The sequence below is a fragment of the Castor canadensis genome, chromosome 3 (assembly GCF_047511655.1).
Source record: "Castor canadensis chromosome 3, mCasCan1.hap1v2, whole genome shotgun sequence".
Lineage (NCBI taxonomy): Eukaryota > Metazoa > Chordata > Mammalia > Rodentia > Castoridae > Castor > Castor canadensis.
The window spans coordinates 41870759-41892830 of record NC_133388.1 but is presented as its reverse complement, the minus strand read 5'-3'; the positions used below and the strand labels follow the sequence as shown (position 1 = coordinate 41892830).

General features: G+C 38.7%; 1 protein-coding gene across 11 annotated transcripts in view; it reads left to right on the top strand.

The window, feature by feature from the left end:
* The window catches only part of Syne2 (spectrin repeat containing nuclear envelope protein 2), a 300742-nt gene that overhangs the window by 66026 nt on the left and 212644 nt on the right, over positions 1 to 22072 (top strand). For 10 of the 11 annotated variants that reach the window (XM_074067817.1, XM_074067815.1, XM_074067812.1 and 7 more), the window contains 11 exons: positions 1593 to 1789; positions 3762 to 3862; positions 6332 to 6433; positions 8653 to 8787; positions 14072 to 14236; positions 15162 to 15274; positions 16174 to 16336; positions 17754 to 17832; positions 18052 to 18239; positions 19598 to 19762; positions 20934 to 21080. In XM_074067817.1, coding sequence (XP_073923918.1) covers positions 1593 to 1789; positions 3762 to 3862; positions 6332 to 6433; positions 8653 to 8787; positions 14072 to 14236; positions 15162 to 15274; positions 16174 to 16336; positions 17754 to 17832; positions 18052 to 18239; positions 19598 to 19762; positions 20934 to 21080 — 1555 coding nt within the window. The remainder of the gene's footprint in view (positions 1 to 1592; positions 1790 to 3761; positions 3863 to 6331; positions 6434 to 8652; positions 8788 to 14071; positions 14237 to 15161; positions 15275 to 16173; positions 16337 to 17753; positions 17833 to 18051; positions 18240 to 19597; positions 19763 to 20933; positions 21081 to 22072) is intronic. The other variant, XM_074067818.1, reaches the window with a different exon arrangement.

Here is a 22072-nt window from a genome sequence, read left to right as displayed (position 1 = left end):
AGAAAAATTCTCACTAGCTCCCTTCATTTCACAGAGTGTCTTCCAAATGTGAAAGTTTATGAGCTTAACTATTTTTGGTTTCAAAGGCCAGAAGGTGGTCTTTCTAGGGACATCTGCTGCACTTGCTGTGTGCAGCTGGGTCGATCACTGTGGGAAAAGGAAGTGCCACTTAAATATCCTTTTCATTACGTTCCATTTCCTATGCAACTGAAAGGTGGATCTAGTTTTAAAAGCTTTGCTTTTATTTATTTATTTATTTGGCAGTACTGGGGTTTGAACTAAGGGCCTTGCACTTGCTAGGCAGATGCTCTGCCACTTGAACCACTCCACCAGCCATTTTTTGTGATGGGTTTTTTCAAGATAGGGTCTCAAGAACTGTTTGCCCTGGCTGGCTTCGAACCATGATCCTCCTGATCTCTGCCTCCTGAGTAGCTAGGATTACAGGCGTGAGCCACTGGCGCCTGGCCGTTTCGACATTTTTAAGTGTACAGTTGCACTGTCACTCAGTGTGTTGTTGTGCCATCATCACTGCTATCCATTGTGAGAACTTTTATCATCTTGCACAACTGAAACTGTCACTATTAAACAATCACCCTGTTCCTTCACACCAGCCTGTGGCAACCACCATTCTACTTTCTGTCCATGAACTTGACTTGTCTAGCTACCTTCATGAATGGAATCACACAGTATTTGTCCCTTCATGACTTATATCAGTCAGCACAGTGTCTTTTAATAGTCATCCATGGATCTCAGCATTGCCTTTCTTCTTAAGTCTGAGTAATATTCCATCGTATGTGTAGGCTGCTTTTTGTTTGGCCATTTATTCATGATGACAGATTTTAGACAGAGGAATAACAAAGTCTATCTGTCTAGTGAGTTACTAGCCGTGGATTTGGCCCAATGTATCATTTAGTTTGGTCCAGTAAGGAAAACGAACAAGACCCTGAACTGTTTGTAGAAGTCTAAAGTCAGTCTTGAGCCAACATATTGTTACATGAAGAGTTTCAAACTTGAGTATCATTGTCACTTGGCCTGTTTTCTAAGACACAAATTTCAGGCCCACCTGTAGAGTTGGATCCACTAGGTAGAGAGAAGGGCCTGGGAATTTGCGCTTCTAACGCCTGCAGCCCTGGTGATGTTGAGCCTGGAGCAGAGACTACACGTTGAATGTCAATGTTCTGTGGTTTTCTGAGTACCATCCAACTTGACCATGTACTTTTATTTGACAATAATATTAAAATATTTTTCCTAGAATGATTTCTATCATCAATTGATTCACTGGATTATGTTCTAATTGCTGCTGAGTACAGTGGAGGTGTTTTGTTGTTGTTCTTATTTATTTATTTTGTGGTGCTGGTGTTTGACTTGCTAAGCAGGTGCTCTGCCACTTGAGCCATTCTGACAGCCCTGTTTTGTGTTGGGTATTTTCGAGATATGTCCTTCAGAACTATGGGGCTGGCTTTGAACTGCGATCTTCCTGATCTCTGCCTCCTGAGTAACTAGGATTACTGTTGTGAGGCACTAGTGCCAGGCCAGTAGAGGTGTTTTGATGCACTGTTTTTACCAGTATGTGTCATGTCCTTTTGTGGCAGGTATGAGTCTGTCAGTGTGACAGATTTTAAGTCAAGCTGGAGAAATGGCATGGCTTTTTTGGCCGTCATTCATGCCTTGCGACCAGACCTAATTGACATGACGAATGTGACACATAGATCCAACAAGGACAATCTGAAAGAGGCCTTCAGAATTGCAGAACGAGAACTAAAAATTCCCAAATTACTGGAACCAGAAGGTAAAGAGTCTACTTTTTTTTTTAAAGGATTTTTATTTTAAGGTCCAGCATGAAGTAGATTTGAAAATAGTATCTATAAAAGCAAACATAACAATACTGTATTTTAGTCCTGGAGGGTTTCACTTAAACTCTTTATTGAATTTCATGGAGTTAGGAATTCTTATCAATTAGTTAACTTCAGTAATTGCAGGGGTGAACTACAGCTGAGTGCAAACAGTGCTTTCATGGGGATAATTTGAACCTTTGTCTTAATTTCCTTCCATTGTGTTCTGTGTTGTGTTCTTGATTCTGTTGTTTCTGTGCTAAGTCTCCCATATAAGATGTTTCTTGAGTCTTGAGTTAAAATTGTTATCTCTCTACTCTTACTCTGTCCTCCTGGTGACAGTGGAGAGACCACTGATCTCTCTGCTCTCCTTCTATGGCTGGCCAAGCTCTGCCACTCATTCTGCTTGGTCTGTTGTGTTGGATTCCTAAGAACAACAAGAAAACCCTACATGCTGCACTGGTTATATTCACAGAGATCCTCATCAAGTTATCAGTTATTTTAACGATTAAAAATAATTTCTTTCTGAAAGGCTCTTTAGTGTGCGTTGTATTTCCCACAAACAATACATATTATTTCTGTGTGTTGCTACTGAAAATATTAAAGTTATAAAACAGGAAAAAAATTTTTAAAAAATCAGTAGACATGTATAACCCCAAAGCATAGACAATAGTAAAATGTAGCATAATAATTGGGACGTGATAAGTTTTGAGTATTTATCATTGTGTATTTATATGATTTATTATATTTTTTGTGGCATGAGGTTTGAACTCAGGGCCTTGCACTTGCAAGACAAGCTCTCCATCACTTTCCTAATGATAAACTCCTGTGGGGAAGATAATGTTTTAGGACATCTGGCATCTATTTATTGAATGAATAAAGGGATGAATCAGAAGGTCTCTGTAGATGAGGACAGTACCTTATGTGTCCTTATAGCCCCTGCCGGTTCCATTTGTTAACTCTCTATAAATAGTTATTGCACTGAGTTTAACTGAATTCATAGAGAAGATTTCTGTTTCAATAATCTATATTGTTTTGACAAAATACAGCCATCCCTAAATTATCTTATCTATGACGTTTATATGCCCTTCTTTGTGATTTTATGATCCACTTAGTTTTATTATATGCCTGCAGAAGTCCTGTACATAAAGAATTTAAATTTTAAATCATTTTAACCCTGAGTAACTCTGCATTTCTCAAACTTATTTCATTGTGAGACTCAAGACTTTGTGCTTGAACCACCTCTCCATTTTTGCTCAGGTTATTTTGGAGATGGGGGTCTCTCGAACTATTTGCCTGGGCTAGCTTTGAACTATGATCTTCCAGATCTCAGCCTTCCAAGTAGCTGGGATTATGGTTGTGAGCCACTGGCACCCAGCTCATTGCTGTGGACTCTTTTAATGCAAAACAAAGCCTGTCCCATAGAAGGCTCTTGGTATGCTAATTTATTTATTCCATGAATGAGTGAATAAACTCATGACTGTCTTAAACGAGTGTTCCCTATAACTTCCTTGTATACTTTTGGAGATGCTTTATTGCACAAATGCCTAGAGCAAGCAGTGTGGGGTACCAATTCCAGTTGCTGTATGTTCCTGTTCTCCTGGACGAATTTCTGCACCATGTCTTCATGCTCTAAACTGCTTCTGTCCTCACAAATACAACAGCTGTAAAAACACTTCATTACTAGGAAACTGAGGCTATGCATGGACCATGCTGGGATTCCACCCACATCTCTCTGACTCCAGGTGTAAGCTCAACATCTGTCAGGCTTGCAGCCAGGAAGAGCAAGCAGAGACTTGCATGGCTAGTCAACTACTTTGGTTCATTAAAAGCCCAGGAGCTCAAGACAGAGGCTATGGCATAGCTTGTTCCTGGGTGTTAGTGAAAGGAAAGTGTGCAAGCTGACTGATAGTGTGGTGTGTCTTGCAGACGTGGATGTTGTTGATCCTGATGAAAAGTCTATCATGACCTATGTGGCACAGTTCCTGCAGTATTCAAAGGATGGCCCTGGGACTGTCGAGGGGGCTCAGGTATGTCTCATAGCTACAACCCTAGCTTATTTTTTTTGTACACTACTAGTGGTTTAATTTGAGGTATAAATTGCATACAGAACATAAAGGTATAGTTTATTGAGTTTTGACTAATGCATACACCAATGTAAAACACGCTCTAATTTTGAAATCATGATGTAAGCATTGTTATTACCCATAATGTCCCAGCATGCCTTTTTCTTGCTTTTACTACTCATCCCAGGCAACCAGTATTCTAATTTCTTTCACTGTAATTAGTCTACTTTTTGAAAATTAAAAGTGATAATTTATCACAATTTTTAGATAGGCCCTATGTTAGTTTTGCATTACTGGAATGAATTTGTGAGATAATCAGCTTATAAAGAGAAAAGGTTGCCAGGTGTGGTGCATACCTGCAATCCCAGCACTGGGGAAGTTAAGGCAGGAGGACTGAAAGTTTGAGACTAGCCTGGGCTGTGTATTGAGTTTGAGGTAAGCTAGGGTTACATAGCCAAACCCTGCCTCAAAAAAGAGAGAGTAGGGAGAGAGGAAGGTTGGAGATACAGAGAGAGAGAGAGAGAGAGAGAGAGAGAGAGAGAGAGAGAATGTTTAATTTTAGCTCACAGTTTTAGATATTTCAGTCCAGTTATTTGGCCCTTTGTCTTTTGGGCCCGTGGTTAGGTGGCACTTCAGGATAGGGTTCCTGTGGCAGAGTAAAGCCATTCACCTGATGGCTGGGAAGAGAAATGAGAATGAGGAAGCTCCTGGGGTTCTGCAGTCCTCTTTGAGAGTGCACTCCCACTGACCTAAAACCTCCCACCAAGCCTACCTCTTACAGTTTCCTTTCACCAGTGCCCCAATCCGGGGCTCAAGTCTTTAACACAGGCCTTTCAGTGATCAAGATAGAAATCAGAGCAGGCACTATATAGGAGCAATTGAGTTAAGCTAGTTGTTAAACAATTTTAGAGATATCAAATTTTTTCTATTATAACTTCTATTTGCTTTATTGAAATATAATTCACATATCATAAAGTCCAACTACTTAATGTAGACAGTTTGCAGTGTTTTTAGTGTCCTTATGTGATTGTGCCACCATTACCACTGAATTTTAGCCCACTTCCATTTTGCCTTTAGTTTCATATAAATGGAATTGGACAACTCATAAATGGAAACATTGTGTTGCACTGTTGATCCTTCTTTGTTGAGATGTTCTTGAATGACTGTTAGATTGCTATTCGATTGTTCGATTTTTCCCTTTCACTTTCAGCCAGTTATACAAAATGTGGCTAGAAATTTCATAAAAGTCACTGAACTGTAAGCAACTGTTTCTCTGCTTCTATGAAGACAAATGCATGATGTGAATGTTGTAAAATGTTCAGCAATATTCTTTTCAAGTTTATTCTCCACTGCTTTCTCAGACATGTTTACATGTACTTTGTTTGACAAGCGGGGCTGTGTTTTTCCAGCTGTTATGTTCCAGGCCAAAGCCCAGTTCTTGCAGACTCTGGAAGTGACACTCAAGCTGAGATCCAGTTTATAATTCAGTTCACTGATTTCTGACCTGCTGAGGGGCTACTTTTTTCTTATTAATTTTCACATCCAAAATAAAGCCAACTGTCCATGAAATTAGATGCAAAAATTTAGAAACATTCTTGCTTACTAGAGAAAGAAAGCAAATGAAGGTTAAAGAATAAGCTGGGCACCAGTGGCTCATGTCTGTAATCCTAGCTACTCAAGAGGCAGAGATCAGGATTGAGGTTCGACACCAGCCTGGGCACATAATTCTCAAGACCCTATCTTGAAAATATTCAACACAAAAGAGGACTGACAGAGTGGCTCATGTGGTAGAGTGCCCGCCTAGCCAGTGTGAGGCTCTGGGTTCAAACCTCAGTACCACTACCAAAAGGAGGAGACTAGAAATAAGGTGTAACTTCTGCTTTATCAGTTAACAACAGAATCTGCTTCCAAATGCAAGCAAGCTTAGCTCCTCAGCAAGAATCTAAGAAAAAAATATGCATTTGCTCACTTCTATATGATAGCATATCCAAAAAAATAGTGTTATTTTAGGCTCTTAAAATGTTCAAGATGTTTTTGATGTTAGTGTTTTTGGGAGGAGGGAATGAACCTCTCTTGGATTACCCCTATGTTGATATATTGAAAAACAGTTTTATAAAATGTCAACTATAAAGTGATTTAGAAAAGTGTTCCCTAAAATTGAAGAATAATGGAAATAAGCCCCCTCAAAGGAAGTTGCTTGCTTTTTTTTCTTTAAGTACATTATGATGTTCAGAGGTTAGTTTCAATCTATTTTAAGTTTAAGGTGTTATTACAAACACACAAAATCACCCTTTGGCAGAGTGAGTCACTGCTGTGTAATGATGACACTATTTCACTGGTTTTTAAGTTGTTAATTTTATTGTTAAATCACCAAGTTTCTTTAGGATATAGTTTAAGTGTCTTTGTATGTGTGTGTGTGTGTGTGTATTACAGGACAAGGTGAAAGAAGCTATGGTCTGGCTTACTCTGCAAGAGAAAAAACTACAGAAGGCACTAACAGATTCAGAAAATGAGACCTACTTTACAAAATACCATGTAAGTATGACTTTATTTATTTATTTATTTTGGTGGCACTGGGCTTTGAACTCAGGGCCTCCTGCTTGCTAGGCAGGCACTCTTACCTCTTGAGCCACTTCAGCAGCCCAAGTATGGCTTTAAACACCTATCTGTACTCTTTTAGAGAAGTACATTTTTAGGAAACTCTTGGAGTCAAATATTTAAAATGTCAAACCAACTCCAGGTCTTAAGGCTCAATTCTAGGACTTAAACGTGCACCTGAATCCCTGAGTAATCTGGTTAAAATACATGTTCAGATTCAGTGGTTCTGGGGTGGGGCCTGAGATGCCACATTTCTGACAGGGGGGCCCCTGGTGACTTTGCTACTACTGGTCCTTGGAGTACTTTGAACAGCAAGGTTGTACATCAAGGGTCAGCAAAACTTCGCCCATGAATCCTGACACCTCTTTTGTAACTAAAATGATGCTGGAACAGAGCCATGCCCACTTAAGAACTGTCTGTAGATATTTTCATTCTGCAATCCTAGAGTGAGTTTTGTGAGAGAGACCAGATGGCTCAGAAAGCCTCAGACATTTGTTATCTTGCCCCTTACGGTAAAAGGTTGAAAAGAAAAATCAGGAAGTCAGCAATGGGACACTCCAGAATTACAGTACAAGTCCTCAACCAAGAAGTCCTTTGGGGAATAATAACGACCATTATTATGGCCCTATAGGAAGCGTTTGCTATGGAGCAAGCTCCTTGTGATAAGCATTGTACAGGCTCAGCCCTCTTTCAGAGTTTGGTGTTATTATTTCAGTTTTTCAGAGAAGACAGTAAGAGGACTAAATGATTTATCTAATGTTACATAGCTACTGAGAGGTAGGGGTTGAATAGGGACCTAGATTGAAAGTCCTAGCTGTTTATAACCCTGTGGCTGTCCCAAGGTAAGTAGTTATTTGCTGTACAGTCTTGAAGGAACCAAAGGAAGATTTCTCAGTCCTGTTTCTTAGAACCAATTCTGAGTTTCCATAGCTAACCTTCAAAGGATTGTGTGACTTTCGGCCACACCTTCCTATTTGGCTTGAAGCTATCAAGATAGGAAGGGACCAGACACTCTCATCTTTCTTTGGTTTGAACAGCAGATTCATGTCTTCACCCTTAGTTTTATCTGAGATTCTTTTTATTGGTAAGATGCTCAATGTTAGTGGAAATGCCTTGTTCGTGCATAATTTAGTAATGTATCATAGATACATGTTTCTGAAATGAAAGGATTTATGAAGTTATTAATTATCAGATTTGGAAAAAAGTATCCCAGTTTACTGTGTTGAGTTGGCATTGTACAGAAATTAATAGCCATATTGGTCTAGAAACGTTAAACTTAATTTTTTTTCCATTTGAACAGGGGTAATGCACTGTATTAAATATGTAAGGTCTTATCTACGTGGGTTTGATTACAGAAACTAATAAAGTATTCTCTAAATAATGAAAAAAGATTAATTATCAGAAAGAAGAGAATAAATTATTGTTTCTTGGTTTATACTTTTTCTTTTTTTTGAGACTGGGTCTCACTATTTTGCCCAGCTTATCCTTGAAGTTCTGATTCTTCCTCCTCAACCTCAAATAGCTGGGACTATAGGCCTGCACCAATATATCCAGCTCACATAAAATGTAATTAGAAACATTTTCAGTAATTATATACTGCTTTCAATAATACTTATGAAATGAGTAACTCATAAATAATAACATAGCTCACAAATGTAAAAGCTTTAAAGCTTTTTTTAATAAAAATTTGAGGGGAGGGAGAGTGTTTTTTAGTCTATATACAGTGAGTTGGGAAGAACTGGCTCAAGCTCAGTTAATCTTAAACTCATTGAAAGTCATTTCTGCAAGACAACTGCTGTGGTGTACTTCTCATGCCTACTCATTCTTACTTTGTTCTGAATGCATATTTGGGGAGGACAAACCAATGGACACTTTGTCCTCTAGAGTCAGCTGGCCTTGACACTCCATTCCAGTAGAAATCCAACATTACTGATGGGTCGTAAGCCGAGACTTACGTTTCATTTATGCTGGGACCCAGATGTAAGGGTACACTCAAGAAAGAAATCAGATCAGAGAGAGGATACTGAATTCAAGGATTTTATCTTTGTCTAAGTCAAAATTTAAAAATGACCTGTAGCTGTAGACCTCAAAATAGCAAGTTCTATTTTATAAATGGAATTAAACATTTCAGTCTTAAAATACTCTTCTAATTGTAGAGCCTGCTGACCTTTATGGAGTCGTTCAATGAAGAAAAAAAATCCTTCCTGGATGTCCTGTCACTCGAAGGGGATCTGAATGAGAGTGAAGACCAGCTCCAGCTGAGGGAAGGCTGGAAAGGCCTCCACCACCAGGTTGCTTGTGTTATGTTGTTAGAAGAATGTTTTTATAGGGATCTTTGTTGTGTTGAAGATTTTACTCTAGACTTCCATAAGGAATTCTGTGAACGACAGCGAGGTGCTTCATTGGAAAATGGAATAATGTTCTTATATTTTTGGAGAGTAGTTAGATTTTTAAAAGGAATTTTTAGCAGCAAGCATATCTGAAGTTGTAATGCTGTCCCTTCTTGGTGTGCCTTGGTGAACTGTATATATTTTGTCACCGTAGATGATTCTTTTTTTTTTTTTGGTTGACCTTCAGCCTCTCCTGCCATCACATGTCAATATCAATTGACACTTGAAAGAGGTGATAAACCCAGAAATCGTGTGTAAAGAAGGGTGGGTGTGTCTGTGTCTGACTACATCTGTATGGTTTTCACCTTTTTTAATTTATTAAGACTTGGTTTATGGCTCAGCATCTGGTATAGAGCCACGTGCATTTGAAAAGAATGTGTATTCTGCAATTGTTGGGCATAATATTCTATCAATAGCAATTAAGATAAGGTGGTTGATAGTGTTGTTCAGATTATCTCTGTCTTGACTGGCGTTTTGTCCAGTTGTTCTGTCATCTTCTGAGAGAGATATGTTAAAATCTGTGGAAATTTCTCTTTAATTCTGTCAATTTTTTTCTTCATGTATTTTAAAACTTTATGTTTAAGATTCATGATTGTTTTATTTCTTCCATTTTTGTGTATCCATTCCTTCCTTTCTTGCCTTGTTTGAATTGTTAGTGTTTTTCTTCCTTATAGAATTTCATTTTAATTTGTCTATTGACTTTTTGATCTTATCTCTTCCTGTCTTTTTTTTTTTTTTGACTGCACTGGGCTTTGAACTCAGGGCCTTGTACTTACTAGGGAGGCGCTCTACCACTTGAGCCACTCTTCTAGCCCTTTTTTGTGATAGGTTTTTTCAAGATAAGGTCTCCAGAACTATTTGCCCAGGGCTGGTTTTGAACTACAATTCTCCTAATCTCTGCTTCCTGAATAGCTAAGATTATAGGATGAACTACCTGCACTCAGATCTGGTCATGTTTTTAGTGGTTGTTCTAGGGATTACAAAATACATTCTAAATATTTTACGGTCTATTTAGAATTCTGCAGTTTCTTTTAACATGTAAAATGCTTGCAATGAAACTGATTCATTTACCTCCCATTCTTTATGAGGTTTTATATATAAATAAATGCAAGTGTATGAAGTATGTGACACAAACATATGCTTGAAAGTCCCCAAGACTGTGTTATAATTTTTTTGCCTTCAGCAACCAGTTTTTATTTTATTTTTATGAGCATAAATTAATTGTACCAAGGGGTTTCGTTGTGCTATTTTCATGCAAGCATATAATGTACTTTGATGAAATTAACCCTTTCTATTTCTGTTCCTTAACTTCTGTCTCCTCTCCCCTTTTGTTCAACAGTTTTAAGTGGGTTTCATGGTGCTGTTTTCAAACATATATGTATGTAACCATATATTTTAAGAGGAAAATTGTCCTTCATATTCAGCTAGAGATTGACATTTCTAATTTTTCCTTTAGATTTTGTTCCCTTTGAGCTCATTTCCCATATGCCTAAAAACTCCCTCCAACTCTATCTTATAATTTGCTAAGCTTTCTTTGGTCTCTAAATGTCTTTTATTTTGCCTTCTTTTTTGGCGGTACTGGGGTTTGAACTCAGGGATTCAGGGCCATGCTTGCTAGGCAGGAGACACTCTACAACTCAATGCATACCCTCCAGCCTTTCCTTTGTAAAGAAAACAACTTTACTGAGGTATAATTTACAAATCACAAAAGTCACTCATTTTAAATAGATAATGAGATGATTTTTAATAATTTATAGGGAGATTGTATGGCTTACAAAATCCTAATTTCTTGCCCTAGTCTTACCCAGGAAGCAAACGTTAGCTAACCCCACTTGGCTGTCAGGAGTGCGAACCTGTTTTCAGAATACGTTTTCTGCACGGTTTATGTCCTATGGCACATACTTGTCCAGTGGCTTATGGTGGACCTAGTTTTGAGGAACTGGTGCAGCTCCAGGAGTCTTTCCACTGGTGGCGGTCAGCACCTGCCCATCACAGCTTCCAACATGATTCTTGTAAAGGGACAAGAGCTATCTGTGACAGGTCCTTAACAACGCAAGTGTCAATGAAGAAGATATTGTCTGCACAGTTCAGACTGTTCCAGGCCACAGAGACCTGGCCTAATTTTGCAGAATATGGTTTGGAAGAATTACTAGAAATAATGAGAAAAGCACAAAAAGAATTATCGTGCCAGTGTAAGTGCTGCAAATTGGTGATATCATGGAAATCTGTTCTTCAGTCAGGTAGGCCGAAGCTCATTTTCTCTGTGTGGCAAAGGGAGCTGTACTAATTTTAAAGTCATCAGGTGTATAAAGGTTAATACCATCTAGACAGTTTCTGCTTCAGTAGGATACAGATGTCCTTAAGTACCTAGTAAATGGTTTCATTTTAAGCCTGCCTCAGACAATAGTAACATTATCTGATTTTGACTTGGTAAGATCTTGTATCAATTTTCAGCCAAATTCAAAATGGTCTGAGAAAGGAAGTGTGAAACAGTTTTCTATGTTAGGTGAGAAAGGAGAGGAGTGAGGGTAAATGTTACTTCTGTTTTTTTCTCTTCTGGATGCTACATAAATATTTTGAGTGTGGAGTTAGAAAGTACAAATTTGGTTTTGTTCAAAATGTAGACAACTTTCTTCTAGTTGTCAAGGAATTATAACTGAATTAGAGCTGTTATTCTTAGCCTCTCTTTCATTCAGGTTATGATTTTTTTATTTCTTGGCAAATACACAAACCATTAGATATAATAAAAGCACATGATATTTATATTAAGTTTATTATGCAAATATTTTGATTCTTCTTCAACTTGTTTCTTAATGTCATGTACTTGGTGATCTGAAATTGTGAATTTGTCTTTGCCAAATGTACTTTGAAAAAATAAACTTGCAAGGCAAAAAAAAAGGGTAAAACAAAATGGAAAAACTATAAAAGTTAACACTCTATTGTATGCATACACTGGAGTGCCTTTAAGGATCCTAGCTATTTCTTCTTTTTTTGGTGGTACTGGGGTTTGAACTCAGGGCCACACACTTGCTAGGCAGTTGCTCTACCACTTGAGCCACTCCACCAGCCGTGTGTGTGTGTGTGTGTGTGTGTGTGTGTGTGTGTGTGTGTATGTATGTATGTATGTATGTATGTATGTATGTATGTATGTGTGTGTTGGGTATTTTTGAGATAAGGTCTGGCTAGGGCTGGCTTCAAACCTCTTTCCTCCTGACCTCTGCCTCCTGAGTAGCTAGGATAACAGTAGTGAGTCACCAGCACCTTACTCCTCCTCCTTCTCCTCCCCCCTCCTTTTTACTTTTTTTTTCTTTGCAGAGTTGTGCTGTCAGTGAGCTATGCCCCCAACCCCTGTTCTCATTTTGTGTATTTGAATAGTTGGTTAAATGTCCTTTAGCTTTTTGCTTTACATATATTGGGCACCCAATAAATGCTTTTGAATTAATAATAAATCAAATAGGGCTGGTGGAGTGGCTCAAGTGGTAAAGCCTTGCAAGCATGAGGCCCTGAGTTCAAACCTCAGTACTGCCAAAAAAAAAAAAAAATCAATCTATGCAATACACATATTGTTTACTCTTTCCCCTAATTAAAAACAATTGAGCCATAGGAATAGTTATGATTCATTTTGAGTAGAACTAGGTCACAGAAAATGAAAATATAGATTATACACTCATCAAAGGAAGTTCCATGAGTGAAACAGATTTTGGTTGGTTCTTGGTTCTCACAATGGTGTCTTTTGGATGAGAATTGCCATAAAAGTAGCGAATGGGTTTGTGGCTAGAAAGTCACATTGTCATTGAGCCAGTGTGGTTGTTAGGAAAGGAGATGACCTTGGAGGTGACCACAGTCTAGTATTCCTCTGCACCCTCTCCCGGGCTCTGTTACACCACTTGCCACACTTGACCACAGCTGTATCCTTGTCTTCCTCTCCTGATTGCTTGCTGAGGCTTTTATTTTTCTGGTTGAGCCTCTGGTTAGGGAGTTGCTGCTAAACTTTACTCTTAGCCATGCACTGGTTGCTCACACCTGATCCTAGCTACATGGGAGGCTGAGATCCAGAGAATTGAGGTTTGAAGCCAGCCTGGGTGAACAGTTCAAGAGACCCCATCTCCAAAATAAATAGAACAAAATGGACTGAGGTGTGGCTCAAACAGGAGAGCACCTGCTTTGCAAATGCAAACCCCTGAATTCAAACTCCAGTCCTACCAAAAAAAACAAAACAAAAGAAAAAAATACTCTTCCATTCATACCTGGCACATAGGCTGGGCCAGGCCCGCTCTAGTTTTTATTTGTTTGTTATTGTATGTTTGTTTCTTTTTAATACTCATTTCCGTTTGTTTCTATGTCCATCATTTTGAACTGTTTAGTGTGTGTCTTTTTGCTTCATATGTCTTTGTAAAATACACATTAAATGTATGTGCCAATGTATTTTTAAATTCTGTAAATTGAAGTTCTATGTTGTTTATTTAATTTTTGAGAACACTGTATGTAAGGCACCTCCACATTCTGCAGGGGGGGTGACCACATGCCCCCTAGAAGCCTGGGCTCTTTCACACTGGGTTGCTTGTACAGTGTTTGCTCATGAAGGAATGAATGATTGTATGAATGAAGAGTTTCCATGATGTTTAGACTGGAGGAAAATCCTGGTAGAAGAAGTCATTGGGGAATGTGTGACTCAGGTGCCTGTGGGGAGTGGCAGGCAGGCTGAGGAAGGAAGAGGTGTGCCTGGTTTGCAGCAGGGTTTGGTGAAGGACAGATATTAAGAGATAAGTTGAGATATCTATGTGAACATATGTTCACATATGTAAAGAGCAGTAAAGAGAATAATCTGTAAATCTCTGTGGCAAGTAGAGTTCCAGTATCAAAGAGCACAGGGACATAAGGCCTTGTGAACAGTAGTATAAGGTCATACCACTCCATTTTAGAGGAATGCTTTAAATATTTCAAATAATGCTTTCAATAAACATTTTAGAGGACTGGACTGCATAGAATTTACAGGTTTACCCAAAATTTGTGCTTTTGAACAAATTATATTCTGGATTAGCAATTAGCAAAATTATATTTAGAACTAAGAAGATTGCCCATTTATTAGTCTTGGCTTTCAGAGAAATCTTAATGAATTAAACATACTGTACATGAAGAAATAAGCGAGGTGAACCCTGCTGAAGCCATCTTCCCTTATTTTCAGATTAACGTCTGGGAAAGACAGCTGAATGACGCCTTGCCCTTACCCCTCCGTGAAATCGAGGTGTGGCTCCGGGAGGTGGAGGAGCTCATGGAGGAAGAAATGCCAGTCTCCCAGAGTTACTCGGAAGCCATGACTCTAACCCAAGAGAAAATGACTTTATTCAAGGTTGGAAAAGAAAAAGAGACATGGAGCAATCAAACCTGTGTTAGGGACTGTTCTTGAGGAAGATTTGGTCGTAGGGAAGCAAGGGAGGGTGGTGTAGGGTGATCCCCTGGGATTTGAAAGTTTATGAACATTTTGCTTCTCCCAGGTTGAAACAATAGGATATGATCCAGTAACTTCCAAAACCACAACAAACTCTGACCAAAACAAAAGGCTGTTGTTGGGAGGTGGGGGAGGCTAGTTTAAAACGAGGGAGATTGAGTTCTCACTAAAATGGTATGGAAGAATTTGATGCATAAGATTAAAAGCCCCCAAAGGAATGAGGCGTAATAGAAAAAACCTCCCAAAATTTTGATAATGGTTTACCAAAGAAACTATAGTCTGCTTCATTTGTAAAAAGTTCCAGTTTAAAATATTTATGTTGCTGGTGGAATGGCTCAAGTGGTAAGAGCACCTGCCCAGCAAGCACTGAGGTCCTGAGTTCACACCCCTGTACTTCCAAAACAAGAAAACCCCCCATAAAACATTTATGCTGCTGGGCGCTGGTGGCTCATGCCTGTCATCCTAGTTACCCAAGAGGCAGAGATCAGGAGGATCATGGTTTGAAGCCAGCCCAGGCAAGTAGTTCATGAGACTCTATCTTAAAAAACCCCTCACAAAAAAAGGGCTGGTGGAGTGGCTCAAGGTGTAGACCCTGAGTGCAAGGCTCAGTACTGCAAAAAAAAAAAAAAAAAAAAAAAAGAAAATATATATGTATATATATATACACACACACACATACATGTTAAAATATATATTCACAAATCTAATAAAGAAACAGGCTTTTTGACTTCTTTTGAGAAAAGGACCTAATATGAATGGGGTGAAGGCTCCCTCAGTTATAGCATTGGACGATAAATCTGCTTTATGTTGGCTATATTTCTTTCAGAGTCTGATGGACAGATTGGACTACCATTCAAATATTCTGTTGTCCTTTGAAAATAAAGATGAAAAACACTTGCCACTGGTGCCACCCAAGAAACTGGAGGAAATGAAAAGACGGTTGGTCACACTTCCACCTCACAGCCGCTGGCTCTGATCATGTTTCAGCAATCACAGGATGTCTCAGGGATCACAAAAGTGCAGATTCATAGATAATTTCTGACAAGTATCCGATTTGAAATCTTGATATCAATACCTTCATGTGTTGGTGTCCTAGTAACACTGTACATGGCAGCATCCAGTTTTTATTGAGTGATGGAGTACTGTGATGTAAGCTCTGTGTTTTTAAGCATGTTTGCTCATTTGTAAATGGAGGATAATGACAGTCACATTGTCCATGTCTCATGAGGATACTGGATTGAACACGAGCAGGCATATGCAAGCACTTTATAAACTCAAATATAGAGCTATTCACTTGATGGCCTTTCGCGTCATTTCTTTTCTTCTAATCACTAACTTATCGAATAATAAGAGGAGGTTAGCTTTCATAATAAAATGGTTTTACTATGTAAAGTTTTAATTGGGCTGCCACGGGTGGCTCACACCTATAATCCTAGCTACTTGGGAGGCTGAGATCAGGAGGATCTACGAAAGAACTAGAGCAAAATGGACTGGAGGTGTGGCTCAGAGGTAGAGTGCCTGCTTTGCAAAAAGTGTGAAGCTGTGAGTCCCACCAAAAAAAATAATAAATTTTTTAAAAAAGATAGTTGTATAGAAGTTTTCAAATTTCCTAATTTTTTTTAACCTTAGAAATAGTTGTTTTATATCTTGCTACAGTGCTTGTTTTACATTATATTAAAAGAGAAAGAAGCCCCAGCTCTTGAGGATGCAGCTGAGTTCCATGAGTTTGAAATAGTCAGCATCTCAATATTTTTTAAGATGCCAAACACATTTCTCACATTTGGTCAATTGGATTCAGTTAAATTTCTAAAACATGCACTTTTTATTTTTTTCCCCAGGATCAACAACATTTTGGAAAAGAAATTCATTCCACGTCTAGAATTCCATTACTATGAGTGCTCAGTTCTGGGTTTGCTAGATGAAGTGCAATCAAAGTTGGATGTCTGGAACGTCAAATATGGAAACAAAGAATCGGTGGAGTTACTGCTGGAGGACTGGCGTGTAAGCTGCAGTTATCCTGTGTCCTGGCAACATTTTCCATGTCTGAGTGCTGGACTTGCATTTTTCTTTGGCACAGTTTCTCAGTAACTGTTCAGATTTGGGGATGCTTTTTGTTGTTAACTCTCATTAGCTTCAATATTGCCTGGAGAAAAGAATTACAGGTAGTCACATAGGGAGGGACGAGAAAGACAAGACAGCGTTATTTAGAAGACTGAGTAAAATATAGTAGAGAAGGTGGTGATGTTTTTTCACTTACTCAAAATTTGTTTTCTATTTAAAACTTTTCCAACTCAAGATTTCATTTAAGAATTTTTTTTTAGAACATTTTGATCTTAGCTCCCAAGTTTTAGTAGGAAACAGTGCATTTTTAGGAAAACTGTTTTAAGAGATTTAAATTTATAGGAATGTCCAGGCCTAACCTAAACCTGAAGCATCACAGAACTGTCCCCTCTTCAGCTGGGGCTTAGCCTTCTTTCTCCTTCCCTGTTGTTGGAAATGAGAGGTGAAAATGAAAAATCCAAATTGTAAATTTCATTGTAAAAATTGTAAAACATGATGACGAAAAATTTTTATAATTTAAACACTGTATGTTCCCAGGTAGGAAACATCATTTTAAATTGGTCTAGATTTTTGAGGGTTTTTTTCAAATTTATTTAGCTTGTTTTGAATTTTCATTTTTTGATTTAAGTAATCATAGTAGTTCGCTGGCACAAAATGAATGTATAATAGATGAGTTTTGAATTAGCTTTGTATTTTGACATCACAGAATTTAGTTAATGGTAGTTTCCAAAAGGTTATAGGATTTGAACTCAGGGCCTCACACTAGCTAGGCAGGCACTCAACACCTTGCACCACTTCACCAGCTCTTTTTTATGAAGGGTTTTTCAAGATAGAGTCTTTCAAACTATTTGCCCAGGCTGGCTTCAAATCTCAATCTTCCACATCTCTGCCTCCTGAGTAGCTAGGATTATAGGCGTGAGCCACAGGCACCTGGCCCAAAATGGTTTTTGTGTGGTAGATGATAGGTGTTTATAACATACCCTAATATATCTAATAAAAACTTACTAATATTTATAAAACATGAAGAGTAACTTAGACGAGTATGCAATATTAGTAAAATATATGCTCTATGAGATTTTGAAATTGCTGTAGTTAACTTACTTTTTCCCACGAGAGGGAAACCACTGTAGAGCCATATCACCTCACATAATATCCATCTCATCAGATAGATGTCACATGTGTATTTTGTCACACTCACATCTCCCAAGCCTTAACTATCCTTCATCAACTACCCAAATGTGTCGTATCCTAGTATTAAAGAGGTTTTGGCAACTACGTGCCTCAATCAGCATCTTCATGGATTTCTTGGCATATTTTTAAGATAAAAACTGTCACTATTTCTTCCTTTGCGTTGCAGAATTTTATTGAAGAAAAAGAGTTCCTAGCTCAACTTGATACCTCTTTTCAAAGATGTGGAGAAGTTTTTAAGAACTTGGGTAAAGTAGTCCAGTTCATTTTTGACAGAGTGACCTTCACTTAAAGATGACATTTTCTTCCTTTATATTTTATTACTTGAATATTTTCCTTGGACAATTCTTGCTTGTACTTTTGATCGAGCATGTTTATTTTGCTGCTGGAATAGCTTTCTTCACTGTGCTTGTTCATTAACACAAACTGTTTTCTAAGACTTCTTTCTCGTTTTGCTAACGTTGTAGCTGGAGAGTGTGAGAATCTTAACGAACAATACGTGATGATGGAACACAGTATCTGTGTGTACAGGAAAAACATATGTGATGTGAAGTCTACCCTGCAGAAGGTGCTGGCGTGGTGGGCCATGTATGTGGAAAACCTTCGCTTACTGAAGACTTGTTTTGAGGAAACAAAGAAAGAACAAATTAAAGAGGTATTTGTAGCCCAGTGACACCTTCTCAATGGTACTTTTCAATTTCCTTTTGGTTAGAGGCTCATTTTTGCTTCTAAGATGAGAGTGTAAAGGACAGTGAACATGTCTTTGGGAAAACTCTCTGAAGTCTTCCTAATTGCCAAAAAAGGACACTTCCTCCACACTATAGGTTTTATACACACTCACCCCAACATGCATGCATGCATGCACACACACACACAAACACACAGACTTCATTGGCATTTAATTTGCATACATAGTACAGTTTTTAGAAGACATTTCGGTAAGTTCATTGGAGAGTAAATAAAAGTCTTGAAATACCAGATACTTTATAGACACATTTAAAATAAATTATTGTTTTTTAAAAAGTTACATATTCCCCATTTGGTTGAAACCTTTCACCTCTAAAACCTTTCTAACTTTCTAGAGAAGAAAAATCAAGTACCTTAGGCTGCTGTGGAGAGGGACAGAAGAAATGCCATGCAATTCACCATTTTCATTTTTAACCATGAATCTGGTTCATCTTAGGTCTTTTTCTTTCTTCCATCGGCTCTTTTCACTTGCAAGTAGATATACATAGCTTTTCTGATTAAACATTTTTCAAACAGAACCTAGAATTACTTAATGGAAAATAGGTGATTGGTATGAAGTGGAACTTGTGTTTTGGTGTATGAATGCAAAATTAGAGCATTTTAGGGGTGAGTGAGTCATCACTTCTCCCTGTACCTAGATCAACACTAAAAGTCCACATCTTTGGCTTTCAGCAGTTCTTCTGTCTTTAAAAGACTTATGTTAAAATAGACATACCTGAGAAATAGCTGTGTTAACTTAGCAGAGATTTTGCGGGGTACTTGAAATTTTGAGGGGACATGGCAACATATATTCTATAGAAGAAAAAAATCAAAACACCTAAGGTTCTAGCTCTTGTTACTATTTTTTTTCTTAAGTCTTTCTCTCTCTCTCTCTCTCTTTTTTTTTTTTTTTTGGCAGTGCTGGCTGGGGTTTGAACCCAGGGCTTCACACTTCCTAGGCAGGTGCTCTACCACTTGAGCCACTCCCCCAGCCCTCGCTTGTTATTATTATGTTGTTGGGTGAATGGCTTAAAAATGGGTCCTCTTAGCTAATCCTTTAGCCTAGAGACCTACCTCCTAGGAGTCCAGGATGGGGAGAGAGAGAGGTGCTGGCACCTGCCACGTGGTGGTGAGGGAAAGCTCACCCACACAGCACAGCTGGGATTCTCTGTGGCCGAAGCCTTCACACTCCCTTCTGGTCACAGTTGGCCTCAGTGGGGAGTTGTAGGGAAGAGCAGGACAGACGCTGGGCACGAAGCGCGTATACATCGCTTGTCCCTGGCACAGGTTCCCGTTGAGACGCTGTCGCGGTGGAGCGCAGAACACACAACTGTAAACGAAGTGGGAAATTTCCTCCTGGAAGTGAGCACTGAGGAAGTTGGATCGTCCATTTCTAAAGAACTGAGAAGACTGAATAAAAGATGGAGGAAGTTTATCACCAAAACTCCGCTTGTAAGTTTTCTTTTGGTTTTGGTAACAGCTTTCCGCTTGCAAGTGCTTTTGGGGTAATAGCTTTACTGAGCTGTAACTCACATACCAAACAAGTCCCCTCGTAAAGTGTACGCGCGGGTGCGCGGAACCGCGCAGCCACCACCGCAGTTCCTTTTAGAGCATTTTCGTCACCTCGAGAAGATGCCCTTGTCCACATTAGCAGTCCCTCTCGGTTTCCTCCTGGACCTCCCAGCCCTAGGCAGCCATGGACCCAGTGTCCTTCCTTCCTGCAGACGTGCCTGGCGTGCACGATGGGCAAATTGCACATCAGTGGAGTCATGGGCTGCGCTCCTTCGCGACCGGCTTATTTCACTTTGGGTAATGCTCTCACATCATAGCATGGAGCTCCTCACTGGAGACCAAGAGTGTGTTGTGTGGATGTGCCACATTTTATTATTCATTCATCAGTCCCCGCACATCGGGTTCTTTCTGCTTCGTGGACCAACAGCGTAGCTGTGAACATTTGCATGTGTTTGTGTGGATGTGGTTTCACTTCTCTTGGGTGTGTGTCTAAGAGATCTTTGAATCCTCAGACCTTCCCACTACATAGCCTTCTAGTTGAAATTCTAGTTGGAATTCTTTTGTCTTTAAAGAATAATGTAAACACTGTTTTACTTTTTAGATTTCAACTCCTTTACAACGCACACTGGGCTGTATTTATCTTCGTGTTTAGCACAGTGACTTCTAATTTTAACTTAAATTATTCTTTTTCCTATTCTTAACATTTTGAGACTTAGGTGTTTTCTGAGAAATTCCCATGTTTTATAACATTATAGATGATTGATAAATCCTAAAAGTATGTCTATATTATGTCCATTTATCATTTATAAACTATATTAGCAAGCTGTGCATCAGTGGCCCACACCTGTAATCCTAGCTGTTCAGGAGGCAGTGATCAGGAGGATCATGGTTCAAAGCCAGCCCAGGAAAATAGTTTGTGAGACCCTATCTTGAGAAAACTCTTTACAAAAAAGGGCTAGTGGAGTGGCTCAAGGTGAAGGCCCTGATTTCAAAAGGCCAGTACTGCATAAAAAAGTAAACTAAAAAAAAAAAAAATACACATATATATATGTATATATTAGCATACAAGTAGAAATGTGAGCATTAAATTTCATGACATTAATTTTTATAGGAAATGAAACTGCCACTTATACAAAAGCAGGATAAGCCAATTCTTGGTGATTCTGGAAATATTCTATCTAAAGAAGAAAAACCAACTGTCAATTTTTCAACCGATATGTCAGTAGAACTTCTGGAAAATCACGATCAGGATGTAAAGGTAAAATGGTATTTCATTTGTATATAGGAATAATTTACCTTTGGTCTTTTTCTTTTAGAAAAACATATAGTTGGAACAGTGGTAAATGTATGGATCACTAGATAACAGTTATAATGTAATTTCCTAGGGAAATTATTGTTATTATTATTTTGTGGAACTGGGGTTTGAACTCAGGGCTTTGTCCTTGCAAAGCAGGCGCTCTGCCACATGAGCCATACCTCAGTCCATTTTGCTCTGGTTAGTTTGAAGATGGGAATCTCTTGAACTATTTTCCCAGGCTGGCCTCGAACCACCATCCTCCTGATCTCAACCTCCCAAGTAGCTAACATTACAAGGTGTGGCCCCTATGGAAATTCTTAAGAGGCTCACTTCATGAAGTAGCTGCTAGCATGAAAGGGCTGTGTCTCCTACTCCACTGTGGGGTTCTCCAGCATATGCAAACAGACATGACTTCTAAGTTGTGTAAATGGAGTTGATAATTCTTTAGAAGACTTCTCACTGCTGCTCAGAAATGGTCTAGCTTTAGGTGAGCTCTAACCTCTTTGTATCTTGCTTGCTTTCTCTTAAATGGAGAAATGAGGGTAAATATAACTGATTTTTCTTATTTTGTTGGATAATTTGGAGGACTTTAGATTATAAGTAAGACTATGGAAAAGGAATAAAAAATAAGTTATAAATCAAACACATGTAAGATATAACACCCAAGGTTTCAGAAATGTGCCTTTTACAGAATAACAATTTAGAGCCTTAGTTAAGCAAGTAATTTCAACTGGTTTTGGAAGCTGCCATGTTGGGGTGCTGGTTTCTAATCCTAGGAATGCCTGATCAGGGGCTGGAACACAGCACAGTGTGGCACAGTGCTTGCTTAACATGTGGGAAACTGGGTTCCATCCTCAGCACTGCAAAAAACAAACAACAAACAGAACAGAAGAGAACAACCGTGGCAATCACACAAACAAAAGTCCCCAAAGAAAGCCTAATTGAGAAACTGT